General features: G+C 43.4%; 1 protein-coding gene across 1 annotated transcript in view; it reads left to right on the top strand.

Annotated features, from left to right (window-relative positions):
- Positions 1-26,818, top strand: part of LOC146812990 (killer cell lectin-like receptor subfamily B member 1B allele A) — a 637,615-nt gene that overhangs the window by 329,661 nt on the left and 281,136 nt on the right. Inside the window, exon 6 of the mRNA XM_085614661.1 lies at positions 19,110-19,276. Coding sequence (XP_085470787.1) covers positions 19,110-19,276 — 167 coding nt within the window. The remainder of the gene's footprint in view (positions 1-19,109; positions 19,277-26,818) is intronic.

Genomic DNA, 26,818 nt, shown 5'->3' on the forward strand with positions numbered 1-26,818 from the left:
TGCCACGTTCTTCACTCCCTCCTGGAAGCAGAGTCTTGTGTCTTTGGGATCCTTTGTGAGTGAGAGGATGAGCTGGGTGTCGTCGGCTTAGGAAACTATGCTGAGCCCATGCTGTCTGACGATGTTGGCGAGGGGCGCCATTTAGATGTTGAAGAGCGTCGGGCGGAGTGCTGATCCTTGGGGTACTCCGCAGTTGATATCAGTAGGTTTGGAGAGGAAGGGGGGAGTCTGATCCTCTGGGTTCTGCCAGAGAGGAAGGCGAGGGCGGCTCTTTGGATCCCAGCGTCGTAGAGTCTGGCTGCAAGCGTGCGATGGGAGATGGTGTTGAAGGCTGCGGAGAGGTCTAGAAGGATGAGGGCTGTGGTGTGTCCCTGGTGTAGTAGCATGTGGATGTCGTCAGTGGCAGTGAGGATGTCGTACTTTAAAATTTGGGACCGCGTAGGAGACAGGGCCCTACCCCTGTCTATCCCGGTATTAGCGAACCGCGAATGGTCAATGCGGTATGTACAAGTGCTTTGTGTAACGTTTTAGCTATGAATGCACTATGTATACGTTATTATACATTGACTCCGTGGGTTCCATTTTGTAGCGGTGGCCATCTTATGGTTGCCCTCACATAGGCTATATAGCATGAAGCGAAAATGGGCCTTTTAGAGCACATGGGCCTTTCTTTGACTTTTCTGTGACCTGGGCAGCTTGGCTCCGCCACCCGAGGTCAAACTGGTCTCACGAGTTCCCCGTCCTCTGGCCACCTGTGATTAGCATCAGGGCTTGACACACCATAAAGTCTTTTCATCCTACACAAGCCTCCGGCTAATCTCTTTCACACCTGACTGTTCCTGCTTTATGGCTTGTTTCCCAAAACAGGAGATGCTCATGTTTATTGGGGCCTATCGATATCTGATGTGGGATCTGAGCCTTGCTGGGTAAATAATTACGGGCTGGCTTAACTGGAATGTGGGATAGTCATCATGACTCTGCCTTTTCGTTTGCAATGTATACATGTGAATGACCAACTGCAAGAGAAGGGCGGTGTTGCCCAGAGCGTAACATTCTCCATAAAAGAGGAGACTGGTTTCTGTTCTGCAGACTGCCTCATGAAGTTGCTAAGGCTTCTGTGCGACGTAGTCTCACTCATTTGAGTTTAATAAAGATGTCTTTTCATATTTCAGCTTCTGTTGCCAAGTTCTTTGTTATACTATCAAGATATGCAGAATTCTATAATGCCACATCAGGAAGTACTCGAAGTCATAGGGTGCTACCCCTGGCACCTCTGGGGTCTCAAAAATTGGAGTACTTCAGTTGGCGCCCACCAGCGCGGCCTCATCAGAGAAGTGACTTTCTGTGGGAGTGATCTTGTCAGGAGACTGAAATCTACTGAGGAGGACAGAACGGGATTCTACCAAGAAGGTACTCTGTGCACAGGGATTCTGGAGATTCTTTGATTATGTAGCCCGGTATATTTCTGCTCTTCCTGATTTTGATCCTCCACATGATGTCACTCAAAAGGTGAGAAAAAGAACCCTTTTGGCGTGAGTATTATAGAAGACGTTTGGTCATGTAGAACTTGACAATTAGAATTTGGATAACCTTTTGATTATTAAGAATACGAATTAAGTATAAGTGGGTCGCTCCCAGTCCTTTGGTTCTTTGGGTCTTTAATTTGGTTATCGCAATTACGAAAGCCGAGGGGTTGGTTTCTTGGTTTCTGATTTGGTCATTGCAATTACCAAAACCGAGGGTCTCGCATATTTGCGAGTGTATTGGTAGAGATAACCCCTTGAAGTTTGAAGCTAGATTAGTGAGCTATAAGATGCCTGATCTTAGCAAATTTGGAAATGTAGCTTTTGGTTTGTATAGGTTTGGATATGCGAATTGCAATTTGTGTAGGCAGGTAATGAGGAGATATTTCTCCATTTGGTTTTGATTATAATACTTGCGTTTTCCGCAGTATTTTTGGCATGCCTGTTTGTAAGCTCACATGGAAAAATGTGTTGCTTTTTGTTTTGAAAGGTACCATAGTGTGGGAAATATCTAAATAGGTTAAATTTTAAAACATATTTCTTCCTTGGTGATTTTGTATCCCCAGGGAATTAAAATATGACATAATACAAAACAAGGATCCTTCGTTCTGCGCAGTTTCATGAATGAAGATATGCAGAACGATTTTGTGTGGTGTTCTGCTAGGCAAAGCTAGTGAATTGAGTGCATTCACTACTTCTTGGACATGCATCTGTCTGTGGGGCTGTTTATGCAGCCTTTTGGAACACTATTGAAAAGCGTTGCTTGTAAATATGACCTACAACTAGTATTTGCAAATGGTTTGTTTCAAGTATAGTCTGTGAGCTGTTCTTTCTTTCTGTCATGCGTATTGATTTGTAAGTCAACTGTGTGTTTAAATGTCTGTGGTTTTTTATCATTAGTGCAACTTCTGTAAGTAAATTGCGACGGCGCTATTCATGAAAAATGGCTAAAGCGGGCTGTATTGTCTGTTTAACCCCTTTCTGTTTATGTCTGAAATGAGCTCAATATGTGTCTGTGGGTCTTCTGATGTTTCCAGTCTGTTAAGTAAATTGTTGGTTAATTAATATCAAATAGAAACTTAAAAAAGAAATCCAGAAACGAACCATGTGACGTGCTAAAATAGCTATATGGTGCTCTTTAATTTATAGAATGAGCAATTGTGCACATGTACAAAACTGCCGTTAAATGCTTAAAGGATAAAATTAGAAACACATTCAATAGATATAAATCAGGCCCCAAAAACGAAATTAACTATTTTTGCAAAAGTAAATAAATTTACAGCATTTTCCTTAGATGCATTGTATTAGATGTTCACAGGCAAACTTTTCAGCTGCAGTATATTTGATAGAAATGTTCATTCAGCCAGCACCTTCCCAGTTGAACACGGATGGAATTTTGCAGAACCGTCCTTTTAAATGAAAGTGGCGCAAAAATGTGACGCGTTTCAAGTTGGGCTTATGCGCTTAGGCGTGTGAGTTAGTGTGTCCAAAATGATAGGCAAGAGATGCAGCTTGTTTTTTATACATGGAATTATCACAAAAACGAACAATTGGGATTTTTTTTAAAAGAAAATTATTAATCATGGGAAAAATTATTTAAAAAAAAAATAAGTGCTTTTCAAAATCGTTTTTTGATATTTATAAAGCTTAATACTCATACTATGACCTCCTAGCATTAAAATTTGATTTAAGTTGTGTTGCATCACTAAAAGGACAAGCATTCGCGTGTACACTTTTCCCTTGGCGCAGGCGCAAACAAGCTCATTTCTGTAAAGTATAAGTTATTATTTCCAATGCCTGACTCATGGGTTATGTAATAAACATTCTGGTAATGCATATTATGCAAAATAATTGTAGGATATTCATTTTTTAATGCCAAAAGAATGAAAGTCGAATTTGGGTAGACAACACTGTTTGAACTGCATTTTCTTCCATTCAGAGTACTTTTTAAAGTGTCTCAGACTTCAGTAAATGCATACGTTTAGGTTTGATATATATTTACAGGTTGTGCCTTCTTATGATTCAATGAGTCAATATGCCAGTACAAAGGCTTGTTTTAATATCAGGGTTGAAGGTTCTAACTTTAGCTGTGTCTGTTACGATACTACTGAACACGCTATGAAAAACAGGACCTTTTTAAAACTTGGAGAAATTAAATAAAATATGGTGTCGCAACCCGCAACTATTTGATGTTAATAAAAAACGGCCTTAATGGAGTTAGCACCCACATAGAGAAAGAGAAATGGAGAATTCTTTTTTGATGAAGGAAAAAGAGGATGTTTGTGAGCAGGTACGTGATGAAGTCAGTAATGATAGAGGGGTGGAGAAATGTAGAATTACGGTTATAGGAACTAGGTAATACGTAGGAAGGAGAAGAACAATTGGGAAAATAGAATGCCGTGGAGGGAAGAGAGATGATGAAGGGGAGTAATAAAGACATGAAGAGTAGCGTGAGGAAGGTTGTATTGACGAAGGGAATAAAAAGGAATGTGGTATAAAGGCAAGTGACTAAATGATGAAGAAAATATCAAAACTCATTGCAAATGCAATTCGCAGTGCCAGTGGACTGGGGCAGAAAGCGGTCCCAATTGCTGGAGTTCAGTCTAACTTTAGCTGGGCCTACTGAGACGTTCATTCATTTAAGGTTGTTGAAATGTGTACCATTACATAGGATTGTAACAAGGATTTATTCTAAAAAGTGGTATGTGTGTTATTAAGTTTTGTGAATTATTCACAGTAAATGTAGTTTAATAATATGGGAATAGAGATAATTTTTTTTTAGCGCCTAAAAAGGAGAAATTATTTTTCAAAATAGAACGAATTATTGCGAGTTAGGAGGAATTAGGAAGGCCTTCTGGCTTTGACGAATTCAGAGTGTCAGAAGCTGGGGGTTGGGAGAGCTGCAGAGGCTGGCTCGGTCACGCTGCTGAGATGCTATCTTTCCCGTAAACAATGGAGTTGACATTTATGACCTTTTAAATTAGGGCCTTGCCTCTGTGGAATGCAGAATGACCTTGCTACACGGGCCTCTAAAGGTGGGGTTTCTGGTTTCTCCATAGTATCACTAAAACTAAAGAACTTAATTCCAAAGGGAAAATATAGCAAAGGGGTTTTCTTTGAAAGTCCAAACATCATGTTAAATGCTTTGCAGATACATTGGTGCTCTAAAAAAAAAAATAGAATAATGCCTGCTATAGTTGCTCTTCTTTAACAGAAAACGTAGTGTTGCATTAAGTCTTAGACAGAAAATGAGATTCTAACATTTTTTTAAGGCTACATGCTAAGTGTGAACGAATTGACAATTAAGACTTATTTTCCACAGTGGAAATTGTAGGTGCCAAATTAATATGGAGTTTCAGTGTAACGATTTTTATTTTTAGAACGCTAAAACTAAAGTGGCTTGATGTTGCAAGGACTGACAAGAGGGTAACAGTTAATAATGGCAATTTATTTTTGTGTATTTGGTTCTATCATGAATTGTTCTTGCTGGTCCTGTATGTTAGAAGAGAAACAGTAAAGTTATATTTGACAGCAGATTTCCATTGCCTGGTGATCTACTGTCAAAAAGGAGGGTAAGGATTTTAAACCTGACAAATTAAACAGGCCCAAATATTGGGTTTTGGGCTGCAGGTTTACAGTGCATAAAAGTACATGACATGGTGTTGTGTATCACCGCTTATTTACATATGCTATTGTTTTGTCTATGCTTTTTGTGCTTGATATACAGCAAGTATATCTGATGGCTTGACGTTTTGTGCGTTTTTATTATTTTTTGCATGTTTTCGTTGTTTTTGTTGCTGCTTTTTGATACTATTACAAGTTTACCTGTGTTGTGAGGGGATGGTCATGACGATGCCCATCGCTACGCAACAGTTGGTTGAACTTGTTCTGGTTACTAAATTCCACAGCTAATGATATTTCATGCTGTGGACATGAGAGACAACACTTCACCAGTGCATGTCTAAATTGGCTATAATGGTATTACAGAAAACTAAAAGAGATCTACAGGATCAAAGTGTGTCACCTGCAGTTAGTCACTTACTGCCCTTTCCCTTAATGGAACAGGCAGCCTTACATTTATGTATCCTTGATTGGACCTAAGGATGAAATTATAGATCTGTGACTCAAGGTGGCCTAATTTCTATATTACATTAGTTAATGATGTTTTGCTTCCTAAGTACCCTATGGCTTTGTTCCTTAAAAGAAAACTAGGTTTTCATTTTTCCCTGAAGAAGGAACTGGAACATTACCTAAGATTACCGTATATGGTGTAGTCACCAGCGGTAGAGTTGAAATGTATGTAACTTTGGCCTTTTGTGTATCACCCGTACTCTTGGTGTAGTGTCACATGCCTGACTATCACCCAAGTAAATTCTTGTCCTTCCTATAGATTTTTATTTTTTATTGCTTTTGTTGCTTCTTCCCTGACCGATGTCGCATCATGCTTAGTTATTGGGGATTTTAGTTGTGTCCTAGTTCCAATTCCCTTCTCCGTATTCCTTTCACCAGTCAGCCCATTTATTATTGTAGGTGTATTGTTCAGGTACACACTTCCAGACTGCAGTGATGCACCAGGAACCTCCATATTATGTATAATCCCCTCTTGTATGACCAGACTGGTTTTCAAGAATTGTCCCTAGGCCTGCTTCAATGTTTTCCAGCCTGACTGTCAAGTATATTATATTATAGTAAGACAAATTTTCCATCCCGATAGGAGATAACTTACGTTTACCTTTTTTGAACATGACGAATTTTCAATGTCTATTTTTTAATGTGGTTTTTACCCTTTTTGTTCCTGCTGCTTTAATTTTCGGTGGGATCAGAAGTTTCTAATCATGTAAATATCAGGACCCTCTAGTTCTTGTCTTTTGTTTTCATATCTGACTATTAGCCTGTGTATTGTCTAGTGCACCTGATGTGAAAGGTTTCTACATGCCTATGATAATCTGTACCATGTGATTTCTCTATTGAGATGTCCTAGATAAGGAATTTAGAAACACTTATATGTAATCATTGAAAAAAAAAAATGTGTTTGCCCTATTAGACAATGCCACCATATATGAAGACATCCATTTAGATAGAATTCTCGTGTAGTTATCTACCCTTAGATGATGGAGGCTCTCACATGGAAACCCAATTGAAAAGCTTAGAGGCACTGTTTTGCCTACTGCCTTTTTATTTGTATTGCTTCCTGAGAAAGACAGTGTATTCTAGACGAAAATTGTCCCATGGCGTGTGGCCACTCCTTTGAAAATCACAGGCCACCTGTTTACAGTCCCCTTGTTATACAACGAACTGTTTAAAGCATCACACTTGCTTCATCAGAAGGCGTTCAACATCAGAAAAGAAGGAGGAGCTGGTTTTGCCACAGAACCAGAATTCCAGTGCAAAAGAGCGCCTGTCATGTGCTGGTAACCTCTGACAGTGTGCAGTCCCTTGAGCCCCTTGGCCTGAGTTTTTGGCCACACACCCCCCCTCTTTTCCTTTGCTTCAATGGAATTGCAGTGCACCGGCGGATCCAAGATTGACAGAAGGCACTACATTCCAGTGCCTATGGAAGAGCAGCCTGAGCGTCCTCTGACACTGAATGATGAGTGTTGGAGTCTGAGAATGGTCCCGAATCTGCACGAGATGACCTGTGCCCTTGATCAATGGAGAGCACACTACCTGTAGTGCCTGCCGCAAAGGGAAAATACTGGCGCACTGCCTTGAGACATTGAGACTTTTTTTTTCGAGTGAGCTGTGGGTGTTTGCCAGGAGGGCACTCCAACTAAGCAGTACTTTTCTCATGAAGGGCTTGAATGAAGAGGCCCAGGCAAAAGAAAACAACAGAAGAAGATTTGATGGACAATAAGAAGCCTGCCAGAGAGGCTTTTTGAACGGACTCTGGGCATAGGTGGTTTCACAAGAGGTTTCTGTGTGATTGTATAGACTAGGTGTTAGAAGACTGTTTGTTTTGCTGGCATTGTCTAGTATAAGCAGAATAAAATCCATTTTCTGTGGAAGAGTACCCCCTTTTCACCTCAGAGCATTGATGAGGGTCACCACTGTTTCACCTGAACATACAAAATGTATAGGAGCCCTAAAATGTTACTAAATAATTTTAGGATTTGCTTTTTGCTCAGGGTTGTAGACGATTAATATTTCATTTGTAATAGTGGTCGCTACTTTCTTCCGTTGTCTATATATTCTTAATAACGTGTTTTCTAGTGTTTTTTTTTTTAAACATGACGTTGTCATTTATGGGTGGGATTGATTTTCTCTACTCAATTGACTTCTGCACCCTCTTCCCAACCTATGTCTTTCCCTACCACTGTTTCTTTGCACTCTTTTCCACCCTTTTCCTGAACATGAGCAGGTTAAAAGATCAGAATTCGTAAGCAATTCTTTTGTACAGATTCTGCATCGACACTAGTTAGTAGTAAACATCACTAATTGTTGGGGGTGTGATCTTATGCCACCTAGATAGAGGTATTCCTTATTTTGTCCTGCCATATGTGGCCTTTGTGCTACTACATGTGTAAGGAGACGTGTCCCGTGAGAGTCGCTAAGTAATAGGATGATGCTACAGCAACATCTCCATGACTTCATGTCTGTAGACCTGGACTCGGATTGATGAGAGTATAGTTATTGCCTATGTAAGGGCAAAAGGAGGGTCTGTCGTACTTTAAAATTTGGGACCGCGTAGGAGACAGGGCCCTACCCCTGTCTATCCCGGTATTAGCGAACCGCGAATGGTCAATGCGGTATGTACAAGTGCTTTGTGTAACGTTTTAGCAAGGAATGCACTATGTATACGTTATTATACATTGACTCCGTGGGTTCCATTTTGTAGCAGTGGCCATCTTATGGTTGCCCTCACATAGGCTATATAGCATGAAGCGAAAACGGGCCTTTTAGAGCACATGGGCCTTTCTTTGACTTTTCTGTGACCTGGGCAGCTTGGCTCCGCCACCCCAGGTCAAACTGGTCTCACGAGTTCCCCGTCCTCTGGCCACCTGTGATTAGCATCAGGGCTTGACACACCATAAAGTCTTTTCATCCTACACAAGCCTCTGGCTAATCTCTTTCACACCTGACTGTTCCTGCTTTATGGCTTGTTTCCCAAAACAGGAGATGCTCATGTTTATTGGGGCCTATCGATATCTGATGTGGGATCTGAGCCTTGCTGGGTAAATAATTACGGGCTGGCTTAACTGGAATGTGGGATAGTCATCATGACTCTGCCTTTTCGTTTGCAATGTATACATGTGAATGACCAACTGCAAGAGAAGGGCGGTGTTGCCCAGAGCGTAACATTCTCTATAAAAGAGGAGACTGGTTTCTGTTCTGCAGACTGCCTCATTCAGTTTCTAAGGCTTCTGTGCGACGTAGTCTCACTCATTTGAGTTTAATAAAGATGTCTTTTCATATTTCAGCTTCTGTTGCCAAGTTCTTTGTTATACTATCAAGATATGCAGAATTCTATAATGCCACATCAGGAAGTACTCGAAGTCATAGGGTGCTACCCCTGGCACCTCTGGGGTCTCAAAAATTGGAGTACTTCAAGGAGGGCGGTCTCAGTGCTGTGGTTGCTGCGGAAACCAGACTGGGAGTTGTCTAGGATGGAGTTGTCTTTGATGAAGGCCGTCAGCTGGGCGTTCACGATTCTCTCGGTGACTTTGGCTGCGAAGGGGAGGAGAGAGATGGACCGGTAGTTTTTCAGGTCCGTAGGGTCGGCAGTTGGTTTCTTGAGGAGGGGTTTCACCTCCGCCCGTTTTCAGTTGTCGGGGCAGGTGCCGGCTCTGAGGGAGGTGTTGATCGTCCATCCCAATTTGGGTAGGATGACAGCGGTGGCCCTGTGGAAGATGTGGCATGGGCAGGGGCCTGTTGGGGCTCCTGAGTGTGTTTTCTTCATGGTCGCGATCATGTGCTCGACGATCGCGGGGTTCCAGGACGTGATGGTAGGTTTATCGTCAGCGGTAGGTAGGGAGGTGCTGTCTTGTGCTTGTTCATTGAAGTTGTCGTAGAGGGCCTTGATCTTCAGATGGAAGTAGGAGCTGAGCTTGTCGCTGAGTTCCGGGGAGGATGTGACGTCCGTGGCTACGCAGGTGGGTTTTGCGAACTGCTGAATGACGTTGAACAGTTCCTTGACATTGGTTGCGTTGATCTGGACTTTGTCTTGTATGAAGGTTCATTTGGAGTCTCTTATGCGCTGGTGGTATTCCTTTAGGGCGCTCTTGTGGTTGTTCCGTGCTTCTGTGGTTTTCTAGTTTCACCAGGTTTTCTCTAGGCGTCTGCAGGAGGGTCTGGCTTCTTGAAGCTCAGTGGCAACCAAGCGGCTTTTAGACGGCGTTGTTTGACGGGATGGCGGAGGGGCGCAAGCTTGTCAGCGCAGCAGGAGACCCAGCAGTGAAATTCCCTGGCTGCGGAGTTTGTGTCTGTCGTGGCGCTGGGGGGTTCTTGGAGGAGGGTGGAGTTGAGGTGTTCTTCTTTGACCTTGCTCAAGTACCGTCGTGGCGGGCGCGGGGCAGGCTTGGGTGCAGTGGTGGTGTTGAAGCTGAAATGGACACAGTGGTGGTCCGTCCAGATGGCCTGGGTGGTTTGGCTGAAACGGATGTTTGATCCACTTGCGAAGATGGGGTTGAGGGTGTGACCCGCTCTGTGGGTGGGAGTGTTGACAAGCTGCTTCAGTCCTAGGTTGGCGAGGTTGTCGAGGAGATTGGTGGAGTCGGGGTTGTTGCTGTTGTCGAGGTGGAAGTTCAGGAACCCGAGTAGGATGTAGTCAGTGGATGAGATGGCGTGCAGTGTGGCGAGCTCGGCAATGGTGGTTGCGGGCTGGGTGCTAGGTTCTAGCGGTCTGTAGTTGAGGGTGTCGCGTAGCGTGGTCCTGGGGCTGGTCTGGATCTGGAAGTGGAGGTGTTCTGTATTGCAGTGGGGGTCACTCGTGCTGGATGTGGAGAGTCGGAGGGGGGTCTTGTGTGCGATGGCGAGTCCTCCTCCTGGGCGGTGCAGGTAGTCCTTTCTCTGAATCTTGTAGCCGTCCTGGATGACCGTGGCGATGTCGGGGCCAGGGGTGGCGCTGGTCCAGGTTTCCGTGACGAAGGACACATCGGGCGAGAGGGTGTCGATCAGGTCCCAGATTTCAATGCCGTGTTGGTGCAGGGAGCGCACGTTGAGGAGGATGCAGGTCAGGGTTTTGACATGGCGTGCATCTGGTGGCCCTGCGGCGGCTGTCGGAGCCTTGTCGATGGTGAAGGATCTGCAGCAAAGTCTGCACGAGAACTGCCCATTGGTCATGGTCGGCAAGGATCTTGCACAGTCGGCGTGTCTTCCGGCATTGAGAGCGTGGAGGGTGGCTGAGTCGTAGCGGCGGTGTTCAGGTGAACCAGGGTTTCTGGTGCTAGTCGCGGTTAGGTCGTGGACGGGCGCAGACGGGCTTGCCTTAGGGGCGCCTTTGGCGCGCCAGCAGCGCGCCCGCTGCGCACGTCCACTGCACGACTGCGCAGCTGCCGCCATTATGTAGGGGAGGGGGGCGGGACTGGGGTAGGGAGGCAGGAGCGGGGACTGTGTTGGTTGAGGGGTCGCAGGGGCAGCTGCGGCGGGAAGGCTGAAACGCAATTGAAGCGTGAAACAGAATAATACCAACAGTAAAGATAGCGTGAATGCCACAACACAAGCACAGAGGAGCGTGCAAATAATACGAAGCAGAAAAAAAGCATGAAATTTATACCAGCAAAATATCGTAGTATTAGCCAGCGACAGGAAGGAAAAGGTTAGCAGTTAAAGCGCTGAGTCGGGCGGGCTGCCAGCGCGAACCCACAAGCAGGGCGGTTTCAAGGGCTGAGGCGAGGTGGTGCTGCTCGCGGAGCTGCTGGGGAGAGTGCTGGCTTGGACTGAAAGTCCAGTAGTCCTAAACTCCACCCAGGCATAATGTAATTTTGGATGTTTCCTTAAAATTAGCTGTCCTTTAAAAAATTTCCTTTCATTTTCGATTTTTTTGTAAAACTGTCTTTCCTTAAAACTAGTTTTCCATGATGTGGTTTCCTCTAATGTGGTTTCTAATTTTTCATTTTCCATTAATTCACACACATCGGGGAAATCTAGCCCTAAGTGCAGTAAACTTTATTACTGGTCCCATTATTAAATCATATTTGATGAGGTCAAAATCAAGATAGGAATATGGCATGGGAATGATTTACCCCAGAATTGAGACATAAAATAATTCTTAAGAGGCTTACAAAGAAATAGAACAAATTACTGATTACACCTCAGGTAGCTATGGAAACTGCAGAGTCAAAGAAAAAGTACAAGAAGAAACTATAGTCGGCTAAGAAATCTTTCCTGACAAAAGGATGAGCAGATATCATTAACAGGGCACATTCTCATGACTCAAAGAAAGTTTGAGAACTAATTAGGAACTTGATTAAAATACATGATTGATTATTCCATCTTTAATAACGCTCAAGCTTTAGCTAAGGTGTGCATGTAAATATAGTACATTTTGTACCTAACCTGACACTTCGGGAATCTATTATTTCCTAAATCATATTGAAGTATACATTAAAAGGTAATTAGGGGAAAATCCTTCCAGCACGCTCGCCAAACGCTCCTTGGCTTAATGGGCTCCCTATGGATGCCATCAAGGAATACTATAATGTTCGGTCACATTTTATTTACAGTCACCCTTGAGCTCAAGATAAGCCCAGAATCATGGCAGAGTTTAATTTTACATGTGATATTTTAAAAATAGAAGCTAAAACGAATCCTCAGTGTTATCATGCAATAGCCTTATTTTATAGTGAAGATAAATGTTTTGCTAAAATCCTTCTCCAAGGCCTAGATACATAGAAGGTTCTACTTCTCAGGTTTCTGCAAGGGTTGCAACACCATAGGTAATGTACTGATCCTGAAACAAAATAAACTGTCACAAGGAAATACGTTTGCCTGCTCCTTGTTTTCCTGTTTACTTGTTTCTATTATAATCGGACAAGATAAACATGTCTATTTTATTAGCAAAAGGTTCATTGGGGGATCTTGCATCCTTTGCTGAGAGCAATCCACGTGTTGCATTGGAAAACCTAGGACCTGATCGGAGTGAGAAAAAAGCTTCTGACGAACAGAGGGCTGAAGTATGGCTGTGTATTGGCACCAGTGCATTTTTAGGTGTCGCCTAGCGTTGCAGCGCGAATGCGCTGCCATCGCTTTGTGAGGCATGCAGTATATACTGTAGTGTGGAAGCTTCGTGGAAGCTCCACCCACTCTCTGCCGATTGGCTTTTGTCTTAAATGCTGCCTTCCGATTGGTTTGAGGCTTGTTAGTCGCTCCTCATTCATCATTTGTATCCTTCCACGGCTATTGGCCCCTTTACTCCTAGCACTATTTTCTTTTAGGCCTCTTCTAGCGCTGCAGCGCGCATGCGCTGCCATCGCTTTGTAAAGCATGCAGTATATACTGTAGTGTGGAAGCTTCGTGGAAGCTCCACCCACTCTCTGCCCATTGGCTTTTGTCTGAAATGCTGCCTTCCGATTGGTTTGAGGCTTGCTAGTCCCTCCTCATTCTTCATTTGTATCCTTCAATGGCTATTGGCCCCTTTACTCCTAACACTATTTTCTTGGTGAACAACCTTTACAACGCAACTTTTACACTGCACTACCATTACAACGAAACTATTACAACGCGAAATCTGTTACAACGCATGCCATTACAACGCATGCCATTACAACGAAATGCACTAGATGGCGTGCTAACATTAGAAATAGTGTAGTTTTACTATCCAAACACCTTCCCTACTGCAACGTGGACTGGAGTTAGAATAGTAAATTATACATTTCTAATGTCAGCACTCCATCTAGTGTACGTCGTTGTAAAAGCATGCGTTGTAAAGGCTGGCGTTGTAACAGATCTTGCGGTGTAAAAAATGCGTTGTAACGGCATGCGGTGTAAAAGCATGTGTTGTAACGTCATACATCCATTTTCTTCCCTGTCTCCCCACCCCATCGCCCCCTCCCTCAGTCTGTGACTTTTCAACCTCCCCTGCCCCTCCCCCCCACTCTCGTTCGTGTTTTCTTGCCTGCCGTTTTCATCTTTATTATTGCCACCTTGAAATATGCGCATTCAAGATGCGTGCTGTACAAAAACTTCTCTTGTTTAATGAACTAGATTTTAATGTTACTCTAAATATTTTAAGACTCTAGGCAACATTCAGGGTATGCATGGCAACTGACGCCTCTTAGTTCACAAATGGCATTGTTGTTGGGCAGGAGGAGCGGCAGTGTTTTAACTCATGCTTAAAACAAGCACTTTTAATACCTTCCTCTCAATTCAGTGCTATAATCTTGTGTACTGAGGTGACGCGCTAAAGAAATGCACTTTTTTGAATTCTGAAGAGACATTATCGCACATTTACATCATGTTTACTGTATGATTAACATGCCGATCATTTTCACGTCTCGCCCACTGGCTAGCATACGCTTGGCTCTTCTCCGGCTGGCTCTACCTGCTAATTAATATATTGGCTTGCGTACCACTAACAAAGACAGATAAATGGATACATGACAGTGAGCCCGGTAGTTAGTAGAAAAATAGACTGGTGCAGACAAACAGACAAAGTCAGTCTCCATTGCCTCACGTCAGAATCATCACTTTCAATAACCTTGAAATCTGCCGGCAACTCCCACATGCCCCAACCTCATCCCCCTCACCTATTCTTAGCAGAAGCGGCAGATTCTGAGCTGTGCCCTGCTGGTGCAGAGGAGCACGGCAGAGTCTGTAGAAGCGCTAGGATCCCTAGCCTCTCCGGGCGGGCACCTAAGCCTTCTGGGTGCCTTCACACTCAGGATAAATGAATACATTTTGTTCTGTGCTTTAGTCGCCCCTCTGTGAGCACTGTCTGGTAGATGAACCTCTGTGTTAATAAACACATTCAAAGAGGTGGTTGGGTACAAACAAACAACAGCCACAATAACGTACGTTTTGAACGTGTAGTTAAATAACTGCTCATCGAGTACCTCATTGGCTGATCATTCCATGGCACTACCAAAACTACATTTGGACACATTTGCTCAACTGTAAAAGACTCCCTTCTATGGGTCATTTAACAACTCGGAGCTTTGGGGTTAGGTAACCTACTTTGGATGCTGTGTAAAAGAGTAAATACTAAAATTAATGCAATGAAACTAAGCAACCAGTACTATCTAAAACACTGTGAAAACTGACACGCATTCTGGCATTTTGTTTAGTTAATGTCGATTTCCTCATAGATGCGAGTACAGTAATCTTAATATCTTAGTGAAATCTGCACTCTTTTAACTAATAGCACCGGGCGACCTTTGACAACTAGTCAATGAATAAATTGTCATTTACCCCCGAAGCCCCCTGCCCCCGCCGGCAAACTTCATTGCCTTCCAGTGTTTTGGCGATAACCAAGACGCAGGATATTGAGTCAAATAGTCCAGAATATGAAAGAGAAGCCAGGATTCAGATTCACATGCTCCGATCCCGATCGTGTTGTTTAGTCTGTAAGCACTACTTTTATTAATGAGTTTCGCATTATTAAAGCACCACGGTGTGCATGTGTGGCGACACTTCACCCATGAGGTACGTGCCAAGCAATTGTTGACACAATCCACACTGCGTCTTTTTTAATATATTTATTACGATGTGCAGGACCTTTCCAAGGGATTTTGCACACTACATACATTCACTCCAAAAATAAAACGTGTAGGTAAAAAAGAAATTGCCATTTACATCGTCAATAGCTCTAACTCACAAATGCGAGACCTATTTGCATTGCAAATGCTTGTTAATCTATGCGCAGACTATATGGGTGAAAGCTTCATGAGGGAGACACTTTCCACCGAAGCCGGGGTATACACTTTGTACTGTTTCAATATGCAGATGACATAGTTATTCTTGACAGCATACCAAATAGTCTAATTAAGGCTCTTTCTTGGGGCAATGTATTTGAATGCACCACACACTCAAACACTTTACACTCAATTTGGCAACAACAAAAATATTAACATACTGTAAATACAGGATAGTATTCACCTGAAGGTTGAGCTCTGAAAAACTGTAGAGGGAACAGGCCTAGAATTCATTTGGGGTTTGTCAGGAAGTCAGTGCTGGTCGAAAGTATATTTACCAGCTTTAAAAACAAGAAGTGCCCATATAGCCCACCAGCGGCCTCAATTTTGAAAGTTATTAAAGCTAAATTATTACTATATCTGCAATAACATTTGGAACAGACTGAAGACCGCTACAAAGATATCAATTGGGCACCTGCCTAAAATTCATGCTCGTGTTGCCCAAAGCTTGATCTCACAGCCAATGAAGATTAGAGCTTTGCCTTACGAAACCTAGTTAATAATAGATTCTTTACTCAATAAATGCTGTTACCGATTGAAGAACGCCCTAGACAATGCACTTAAGAAAAGACTCTGAATGGAAGTGCCAGGTGCTGGCACAAGGACATTGGAGAATCATACAAAAGCATTACTGAACAATGGAAAATAAGCGCCGAATGGCAAATTCCTAATCAATATCATGCAATTTTATTCCACATGCGTACACCTGTTTACTGTATTATCTTCTTTTTTTCCCCCCAGTTGATGTTTATACCGCGCTCTTGGCCTCTCTTCCTGCCTATTGTAAAGCACTCTGATATCCTTCGGGATCTTGTTCGCGCTATAGAAAACTTGATAAATAAATAAATAAATTATGCTAGTCTATCATTCCACAGTGATTGTGCGACCTTTCCCTCATTTAAAAAGCAAATCTTGTTTTATAATCAAATTTCTCTCTTATTCTGCAGATCGATTTAACTGAAACTTTGTAGAGAGAACTTATAGGTATGTGAATTTGTTCCATCAACTGCGCCAAAAAGCTGACATTAGAGTCAGCTGGGCAACTGATAACAAGCAAAAAGTCAGGTGCTGTCCTCTATCAATTTATGTTTTAAATGTATAGTGTAGACCTACCCAAAAAGGCAGCCCCACGCTGTGCAGAGTCAAAGGTAAGCCAGCAGTCAACAAGTAATGGTTAGGGTTCCTGGTTATTGACTTTTTACTGCATATTGATGTGGTGTCTTTAAAGAGGTGCGTCTTCAACTCTTTCCTAAACTGGAGCCGCTCTTATGGATCCCAGATGGTGTTCCAGATCCTGGGTACAAAGACAGAAAAAGACAGCTGCCTTGATCTTTTTCATTTTGCATGTCTCCAGTCTGTCTGAAAGTGTACTGGCGGCAAGAAACCAGAGTTGTTGAGCTTTTCCACAACATAAGTGGGCAGGGACATCTTAAGGATTTTGTGGTCCCCCGGCCAAACATAATTTGGGGACCCCTGCTCACAATAACTCAGAATTTATTATAAGTTTTCATCTCAATCACAACCTTGGCAATACTGTGGGATCATTAACAAACCTCTTCCTTAGCCAACCTACATCAGGGCCCAACCTTACAATAAATAGTTTCTCTCTGACTGGCCAGAACTAGTGAAGTAGAAAGTCTAGTGCCATGAACAAGCCTGCTGCATTTGGTGCAGTGGGCTGGTGTCTGATACGGAGGGGGCATTTTTGTTTATTGCACTCCAGTCCCTGCTTTGCGAAGAACAGGGATTCTGAGTCAGTTGGCACTGTGCTCTGATTGCACTGGCCCAGCAGCAGTTCCACATGGACAGTGCGGTCAAGAAGGGAGCATATACGGCTGGTCTGTACTACACTTTGACATGTGGCCCACACGTGTGGCCTACCCTGAGGCCCTACTACACCAGAAGAGCAGAAAGACTAGTTGTCCGTCCAAGCCTTCTACCTTGTGGGGTGAAGTCTGTCTGTCTGCACCATTCAAGCATATGGAGCTGATGGGTGCTTTTGTTTGCTGCGCTGCCTCTGCTGCATAGGACTAGTATTCAGAGTTCAGTGGTACTAGACTGTGATCGCCGCTGTCTGGCAGTGGCTCCATAAAGAACAATGCAGAGGGAGCACACAATGTCAATCTTTACTACGCAGTGGGAGGGGCATTTACTGCATAAAGGTAAAGGCTGGTGCAATTAAACTGGGCCTATACGCTTTTTAATGTTAAAAGCTTGATGAATCTAACCAGAATCAAATAGGTATTTTTTTAACCCCCCCCCACTGCCTAGGTTATGTTTTTAAAAACTCTTTTTAGTTGAGGACTGTCACAAACGCCTAATAATGAGGCCCCTTAAAAGGTGGGAGCCCTGGGCCAGAGCCCACTTTGCCCGTGCCTTAAAATGACAGTGTAATTGGGGATGCTGGTCTTGATGACTTTGTAAATGATGTAGCTGGTTTTGAAGATGGTGCAGGCTGGCAAGGGGAAGTAATTGATTTTTATCAGGGTGGGGGTGATGTAAACATATTTCATTTGCCCCTGCATAGTATGTGCTACTGAGTGTAGGATGCTTTTAAGGAGGGCCAATGTGGAGTCTGAAGGACATGGGGTTCGACATTACCAGCATCCAGATGTGAGAAAACGAGGGCTTGAACAGCAGTTCTGAAGTTCCTTTCTGGACCAAATGGTTTCACTTTCTTTAGACAAGAAAGCTGATACTAGGCCATCGTTGTGTTTTTTGTTAATGTATTTCCTTGGGGGTTAAGGTTGGTGTCCTAGGTGAAGTGAAGTGATTTGAAATTTGTTGAAAGTTAGGGTTCAAAGTCGTTAAGGTTCCTATCATTGAGCCAGATTTGTGCTATTGCTAGCTTGTTCTGTGTGAGCTACGTTAGTCCATGTGGTGGAAAACAGGGTTTGATATTACACTGACTTTTTGTTTGCTTTACAATCAAAACTGTTCAAAATAAAATACTTAGGCATATTTTCTGGAAATCTAACATACTCCCAATGTTTAACGCTATAAATGAACTTGCTGTAGGTACTGATCTGAGTCTTACAATAATACTGACAACTTTTGTATACCTGGCAATTTGAAACTTATAAGAGATGTCAGACTTGGCTGATCAAGCAACTTGTATATTCCTAAAGTAATGATCACATGTTGATATGGTTCTGTTTTTTTTATTAATGGCTGATCCATCTAGGTTCTATGTTAAAGGGAGGCTTTTGAGTGTTTGAAGGAATACGTTTCTTTATGAATTTAGCATTTTGTTATGAAGTACATGTTTGTTCTATACATAAAACATTACTTTAAAAATACATAAATACTTGATTACATTTTTATTGAAGAATGCTTAGTGTTAGATAATGGTTTTGCATACTCTTCAATAACGTTTACTTCTAAGTGATTGCCACGAATACAAATATGGACCCCTGTTCTAAGGCCAGCAGTGCTAGCCATTGGACCAAATCTCTTACACAAATGGTGGTAACTGTTGTAACTTACAGTGAAACAACACAACAATAACTGTTAGGTTGCACTTGCTTTTGTACTTTTGAAGTTTGAAACCTGTAAACATCACGTGTTAATGCTATTATTAGTTATGGGGTTCAATTATCAACTTGGAAGTCAGACTCAGATTTCAGCATTGATCACTTAGCTATCTGAATACTGTTAGAAGCTACGCTACTTCAATGGGATACATCAATTATTTCAGACAATGTTTTAAATGCACAAAAACCTTTCATTCTATGTCTTCCGGCCGGAGCTCATCCTGCATCATCTTGTCCTCTGCACTGGGAGCAGCATGGAGGGAAGTGCTATTACTTCCCAGAAAGAACAGATGTGAAGAGCTGGAGCTTGAGCCATGAAGACTGCTCCTCCAGGGGCTCCCACCTGGTGGTGATAGAGGACAAGGACGAGCTGGTAAGGCATCAGTGATACAGCAGCAGGGGGAGCTAGTAAGGCATTAGTGGTATCGGAGCAAGCAAATCTATTAAGGCTTCAGTGACAGAGGGCCTGTATCACTGAATTGACCGAGCCAAACTGGGAAGATGCTAGTAACCGGTAGAGCTGCCAACGTATATACGAGAAAGGGGTAACATATGAACGGTATGAGGCAGAACAGGTTCTGTCACTGTTTTTGTTTTTTATTTCAGTGGCATTAGTTGTCAGGAGCTTTTGTCGCCACAGAGGACGCTGCTATACCTATCAATTCCCATGTTAGCATGTCATCCTTTACTTAGTGCGCAGGCATTGGTGCTGGAACAATATTCAGAGTGGGCTGCTCTACACTGCTGTCACACTAACGCCATAGGCATTCTACAAAGCCTGTGTTACTGAACAAGCCTGTTTAAGAAATAAGCACACACCTGGCAACCGAATAGTGTGGTTGCATTCCAAAAGCAGTTTTGTAAAAACAGGCTTTTATAGCACAGTTTGGCAAATCTTTTCCTACATGTATCATTCATAAGTGGTGCGATTGTATTTGGTTCATTATGAGAGTAAAATTCTACACATAAATTGCATAAATAACAAACAACTTTTGTAGGGTTCACTGACTATTGACTGGTCAGGAAAATGTAAATTCATATATTATCCAACATCGAATCTTTGGCCACATGCTTAAACCATTCCCCGTCATCAGGCTGGAAATTCTCAGTAGAGTTAATTTGCAGTTAATAGTGTTAAAATGGATATAGGCCTAAACAACAGTGGGGCATATCAACAAGGGCTTTATCTCTGCTTTTTTGGCTTTAAAAGGCAAAAAAGCAGAGATAAAACTAGCGCCCTATCAGCAACAGGGTGCTAACACGCAAATTCGCATGTTAGCACCCTTTTACTCTACGCTTCACCTTGCATCTCTAATGAGATGCAAAGGGGGCATTCCAGAGTAAAAAAAATAGGAGAAATGTCACTAAGCGACATTTCTCCTATTATCAAGGATATCGTTAACCCTGTTAGCGATAAAAAAAGCAGCGCTGACCGCGGTTAACGCTGCTTTTTTACGTCTGGTATTTTTCTGACTTAGCCATGATATCCTATGTAAGGTGGTTATCATGGGTCCATGGGAGCCCTACCTGTGGGAGCCGGGATAGTGAGAGTCTGCCTAGCTCACTCAGTGAGAACAACTGACAACTGAGATTTAGATTTACTTATTGTTAGTCCTTAAAACACTCCAAACTTTTCCAGCGCTCTAATTAACATGGGGGTGGAAATTGTCACCCGGCTCATGTAAACTAGGGCTTTGTCTGCTTATAAGGAGACCACATGTTCCATCTCACCTATCGCTGTGCCCCATCCTCTCAGCACCTGTCTCAAGGTGCATGCTAGTGGCTCTATCGCTATGGCGAACAGTAGTGGCAAGAGCAGGCAACCCTGCCGTGTTCCTCTCTGTAAGTTCATGCTCACCGACATGCACATTACCGTGCGTACCCTAGCCATTGGCTTTGTATAAAGTAGTTTCACTCATTCAATAAATCGGGGCCGCAGACCCATGGTGTGGAGTACCTGCCAGATGTATTCCCATCTAATGGAATTGAAGGCTTGCTCGATGTCTAGGAAGGCCAGGGCATAGTCTTCGTTTACCAGTCCTAGGGTCTGCATGACATGCGTCAGCCTACGGATATTTCTAAGGGTGTTTCTGCATGGTATAAACCCCGACTGGTCTTCATGTATAATCTAGGGATGATGCGGCAGTAACCTATTTAACAAACAAAAGGAGATGATGGACGGAGTGCTGACACTTTTCAGACTCTCCCCCCCAGTCACAGATCTGGGTTGAATCCATCATTGTCCTTTAGCTCACTTTGCCACCCCAGTTCAGACCAAACTATCTTTACCCTGTGCCTCATGGGAACAGTCCAGACCAAACTGCCAAGCCAGGTCTTCCCTGAACCAGAAATAGGCATCCTGGGACCAGGTTTAGGGCATCACCCCTCATCAGCCAAGCTAGCTTGAATACAGTGACACTGTGAGCCCGGACCTGACTTGGCATACCCTGCAAACGTAGGACAAACAAAGCAAAACCAAGGAGATGATAGCCTATTTGCCAGTACATGCCTAATGAGCCTGATGTCAACATTCAACATAGAGAGAGGCCTGTAGGAGCTTGGCGATGCCGGATCCTTCCCGGGCTTGGACACTACTACTATGAGCGCCTCCCGCATTCTCTGAGGTAGATATTTCTTCTTGTTTATCTCCGATAACACCTCCAGCAGCCTGTCTATGACAAAATCTGGGTATTGCCTATATAACTCAGCTGTTAGTACTTCATTGGCCGAGGATTTTGCTGATTTCATTTCCGTTATTGCAGCCATTAGTTCAGTTTTTGCCATCGGGGTAGTGAGGGCCTCCTGGGCCTCAGGGTCTAGTCTGAGCAATACTATCTCGCCTAGCTATGTGCACATGAAGTTCTGGGGTTCTGTATACCTCTTCCAGATGTGTTGCAAATGCAGCATTAATTTTGTGTTGTGTATATATTACTTTGCACCCTCTATCGCATATCTCTAATATTGTTCTCGGTTGAGTTTCTGTTCTGATCAAGTGTGCCAATAGGTGGCCAGATTTGTCTACCTCAAGGTACCACCACTTTCTACTATCGTTCCTATCACATTTATCTAGTCTGTTCCATAACTCTCCCACCCTTTGATGTTGTGTTGTTCAGCACTGGGGGTCTACACAGTCAGTAGGAAGTGTCATCTCCAGCTCCTGCCTACTCAGGTCCTGCTCAAGAGGTCTTTTAAATTCCACCTCCAGGGACATTCTTACTCCCCGGAGGATCGCCTTCATGGCATCCTATTTCGTGCCCTGCTACCCGTCGCCTGCCAGTTAGTTTCAAAGTACCGTCTCAGCTCCGTCAACACCGTTTACCTATAGACCTGGTCTGTGAGCACTTTATCCTCCATAATGGTACCCTAGGTGTAGGACTATGCAGAGCATACACAGTCAGGAATGGAGAGTGGTCCGAAAGGCACCGGGCCAGGTATTGAGCATCTATAACTCCATGACTGGTCGTCGCTTGTATAAAAAAGAATCTAGGCGACTGTATGTATCTGTTGCCAGGAGAGTGACATTAGCAGGCACGTTTGTGTGGGTTGAGGTGTCTCCAGGTATCTATCACGTCTAGGCTAGTCTGCACCTGACGTAAGGCCTCTCTCGCCTTAGGTTTGGTATCTACTCTGGGGAGATACCTATCTATTGCCCCATTCAGTACTCAATTATATTCACCAGCCATTATGAGTTCCATTTCTGGCAGAAGGTTGGCATGCCTAATTACTGTTCTCAGAAAGTCCCCATCATCATTATTTGGGACATATATATTCAGTAGGCAGATACTGTAAGCATCTAATGTTCCTTCCACGAGGACTTTCCACTGTGAGGGTCAGGCATGTCCTTATAGGTTTAAAGGGGCCTCCTGGCACTACTCATATCAATGCGCTTCTGGCATATCCTGAATGAGATGTCGCAAATATTTGGACATGCCATCCCCTTTGTTCATATTTTAGGCAATCCCCCCACAGGTGTCTTTCTTTAGGAAATGCTATGGGGACCCCATATCTTCATAGGTATGCCGCTACTTGATTGCGTTTAACAAAGTTAATGTCTGGGGATGACTCCCTATCTTGGACAAAACCAGCCTCTGCGTCCCCAGGTTCCTTCTGTCCCAGAGTTAACCTCTCTCCTATGTTCATAGAATGTAACCATTCACTGCAAATGAAGCATTCTTTTATTTCCCCTCCCCTTCCCACAGGCAGTAACCACCCATTCCAGTAGCTCACCAAATAGCCTAAGGACAGGTAGCTTCATCCCAATACAGTAATATACCTCCTACTCCCCAAAATCCCTATTCCCTCAACAGTGTCCCTCTTTAGAGCTTCAACAGTGTGGCCAGTTCGCCAGTCCCAACACTATCCTGCAAGTCTGTGTCGTGGACTCAGCAATACGCCCAAGTGTGGTGGCTGGACTGTCCTATTTGAGTTATTTTGGTAGAATTTTACCTTCTTGTCTTCTTTTCTTTTTTTCTGCCTCCCTTTTGTTACGAGGAGTGTTCCATCTATTAATTATCAATAAATAAACAGTACCCACTCAGCCCTGGGTTTCAACCTTTCAGCCAGATGTGTCTACTCACAGTTTTTCTATCAGTCTGTTGTGGTCCCTAGTTGTGTCATATGCACCTCAATCAGCCCCCAGTACCTCAGGCTTCAGTGGTCCCATCGGTGTGGGTTTCTTATACTAGGCAAAGCGTTGAAAACTAGTTTTATGTTGTAAACGGTTCTATCTAACCCTGTAATGTACTGTCGGCACCCACCAGAATATGTCCTGTAGTCTGTTTGTCCTGTGAGATTGGTCTCCTCTGCTTCGTGCCATGGAGCCGACTTTGTTGTCTTCAGCTCCTCCTCTGTTGTTTGCACCATTCTTGGCTCTATTCCCGGCTACCCAGACCTAAATAGTCCATCCAGTCAATTGCCTCCTGTGGAGAGTCATAAAAATTGACCCTGCCATCATGTTGTTCCCGTAACCTTGCCGGGTATACCAGACTGTATTTGATGTTTTGTTTCCACGTCCACCGTTTGACCCCCAGGAATCCATTTCAGAGATCTTGCACTTGTCTAGTGTAGTCTGGATACATTTGGATGGGGCGATCCTCGTATCTAGGGGAGGGGGGGTGGGTTTGGACATGTTGCAGGATTATGTCCCTGTAGTTAAACAGTTGAGCTAATAGGGCTTTAGGAGGTGTACCTGGGCATGGAGGAGGGCCCAGCACCCTGTGTACTCTATCTGTTGAATTTTTTTGGGAGAATCGAACATTGACGATGGTTAGTTGTTATCCATTCTTCCAGAAATAGCTCTGCTGATGGTCCCTCTGCTTTTTCAGGAAAACCTAGGAATCAAAAATGTTCCTTCTGACTGCCCCTCTGCCTCTTCCACTCTGTCCTCCATCCGATTTGACTTCGCCTGGAGAGAAGCCACAGTGTCGCAGAATTTCTGGTCTTCGTCTCGCAGTGTTAAGACCTCTTCCTCCATGTTCGCAACTCTCTACGTGACCCTGGGAGGTCTAGGCATAAGTTTATGCTGTCCATCGTATTTTCCCGAGCCACCCGAGAGTCTCTAATTTATTTATTTATTTTTATTTATAGAGTTTTATATAGCACGAACGTGACCCTTGGGTATCAGAGTGCTTCACAGTTACATGAGGTACATTTGGAATACAGCGGGTATAGCAGCATTAATATATATAATATTCCGGTACATGTCTTTCTTAGCCATTTCAGCAAAAACAATTTTAGGAACAGATTAAAGAACAAGGTGTAAAAGTATTCCTATACAAATGGTTCCGATGTGCGTTTCCGTGAGTTCTACATCAGAAACAATTCCCGATCGACGTTTGGGTATTAATCACGATGCTGATGATGAGCAGTCTTGCCTAAGGAAGGAACTTGCTGATTAGGAAGATCTTCGCTTCCCTCTTGAATGTTGCTGTGTTTGGAATTTTTCTAATGTTTGGAGGGAGTGAGTTCCAGATTCAGGGGGCTGCTCCGGAGAAAGCTCTGTCATACGTTTTCTTCATCCAAAAGATGGGTGGTTTCAGCAACAGCTCTCGGGCACTCCTGACAGGTCTGCTTCCCCCTGAAATTTCAATTTTCTGAGCTAAGTACCTTGGTGTTTTGTAGTGGAGCGCTTTGTGGGTAGTACATGCCAGTTTAAGTTGAATTCTGGCTTTGTATGGTAACCAGTTTAAAGCTTTCAGGTGAGGGGAGATATGGTCGTATTTTCTAGATCCAGTAATGAGTCTTGCGGCCGCATTTAGCATGCTTTTTGTGGTGCTGTGGAAATTTTTGATAGACCTGCTAGAGTTGTACATCCATATTCAATCCTTGAAATAACTAAGGACTGGACTGCCAGTTCGAGGTCCACCGTAGAAATGAGTGGTTTCACATTTTTATATAGTTCAGGTGAAACTGGGCGCTTTTTGCCATTGATTTGATGTGGGCTTTCATGTCTAGGTTCTTATCAAGCGTGATTCCCAGTGATTTAGTAGATTCAACTAGAGTAGGGGTGCAGTTTAGCGCAGTAATCAGTTTGGTCCATTCCTTCACTTCTGTGGGGTTCTTTGGTGGTGATATTAATAGGAATTCCATTTTTTGTGCATTTAGTTTCAGATGATTGCTAGTTAACCAGTGTAATGACATTTTTAAGGCCTCATTCATTATCTGTAAGTCTTCCAGTGACGCGATCTTGATGTGGATCTGAGTGTCATCTGCGTACATGTGATAAGATATGTTTGCGTCTCGGAGAATTTCTGTAAGGGGTTCGTCATAAAGGTTGAATAGTGATGGAGATAATGTTGATCCTTGAGGGACTCCAATTGAATTTGGGCATGATGGGGATAGTGTCTGTTGACCAGGAATCTTTGTGTTCTGTTCTGAAGGAAGGATTCAAATCATTTCAGAACATTTCCAGATAGTCCCATCCTGTCTTGAAGCTTGGCTAGCAATTTTTCATGATTTACCGTGTCAAAAGGAGATGACAGGTCAAGAAGTACTAGTAGGCATGTTTGATTGTGATCTAGGGCCTGTAGCGCATCATCCACTGTATGGAAGATTGCTGTTTCTGTGCTGTGGCCTGGTCTGAATCCCGATTGGCAGTCGTCCAGCAGCTTGAAATTGGCGACGTAATTGCTCATTTGACTTTGCACACATTTCTCAATTAGTTTGGCAAGTAATGGAATATTAGTTACTGGGCGAAAGTTATTTGGCTCTGCCGGGTCCGCTGTAGGTTTTTTGATGATGGGGGGGACTTGACCTGTTTTTAGGCACTCTGGTAGGATCCCTTGACATAGTGAGGCATTTATTATTTTTGTCCATATTGGGACGATGATATGGTTGATTCTTTTTAGGCATTTAGAGCGGAAGGGGCAGTTGTAGTGATTATTAGGTTTGATATCCGAGAGAGTTTTGGCAATGGTATTCTGGTCATATAACTTGAAGGCTGCCCATTGTGCATTGTTTTTCAATCTATCATGATCGTTTGTCATGGTATCATTGTTCTGTGGTGGTAGTTGGCTGCAGAGGTTGTCGGCTGCCATCCTGGGCTCTCGTTCTAGCGTGTTGGCCTCATCAGTGAAGAATGTTGAGAATTCTTTGCAGCTCAGTTGAGTTTTAGTAGTTTCTTCGGCAGATTTGGCCAACTTATTGGATTGTTGCTTTAACATCTCGAATAGTTTCCACGGTCTGTTTTTGACGTTGTCCAGTTCCGATCGAAAAAATTCCTTTTTGGAGTTGAGTACCCTTTTGTTGTACTCGTTTCTGATTTTCTTAGAGTTTTAAGCTGGGGGGATGATGGGTGCTGTCTTCATTTTCTTTCTGCAAGTCTCAGTTTCCGCCTATCTTCATTCAGTTTCTTATTATCCATGGATTTTTATCTTTCTCTGATATTCTTTTCAGTTTTAGTGGCATGGTGGAGTTG

The sequence above is a fragment of the Triturus cristatus genome, chromosome 7 (genome assembly GCF_964204655.1).
Source record: "Triturus cristatus chromosome 7, aTriCri1.1, whole genome shotgun sequence".
Classification (NCBI taxonomy): Eukaryota; Metazoa; Chordata; class Amphibia; order Caudata; family Salamandridae; genus Triturus; species Triturus cristatus.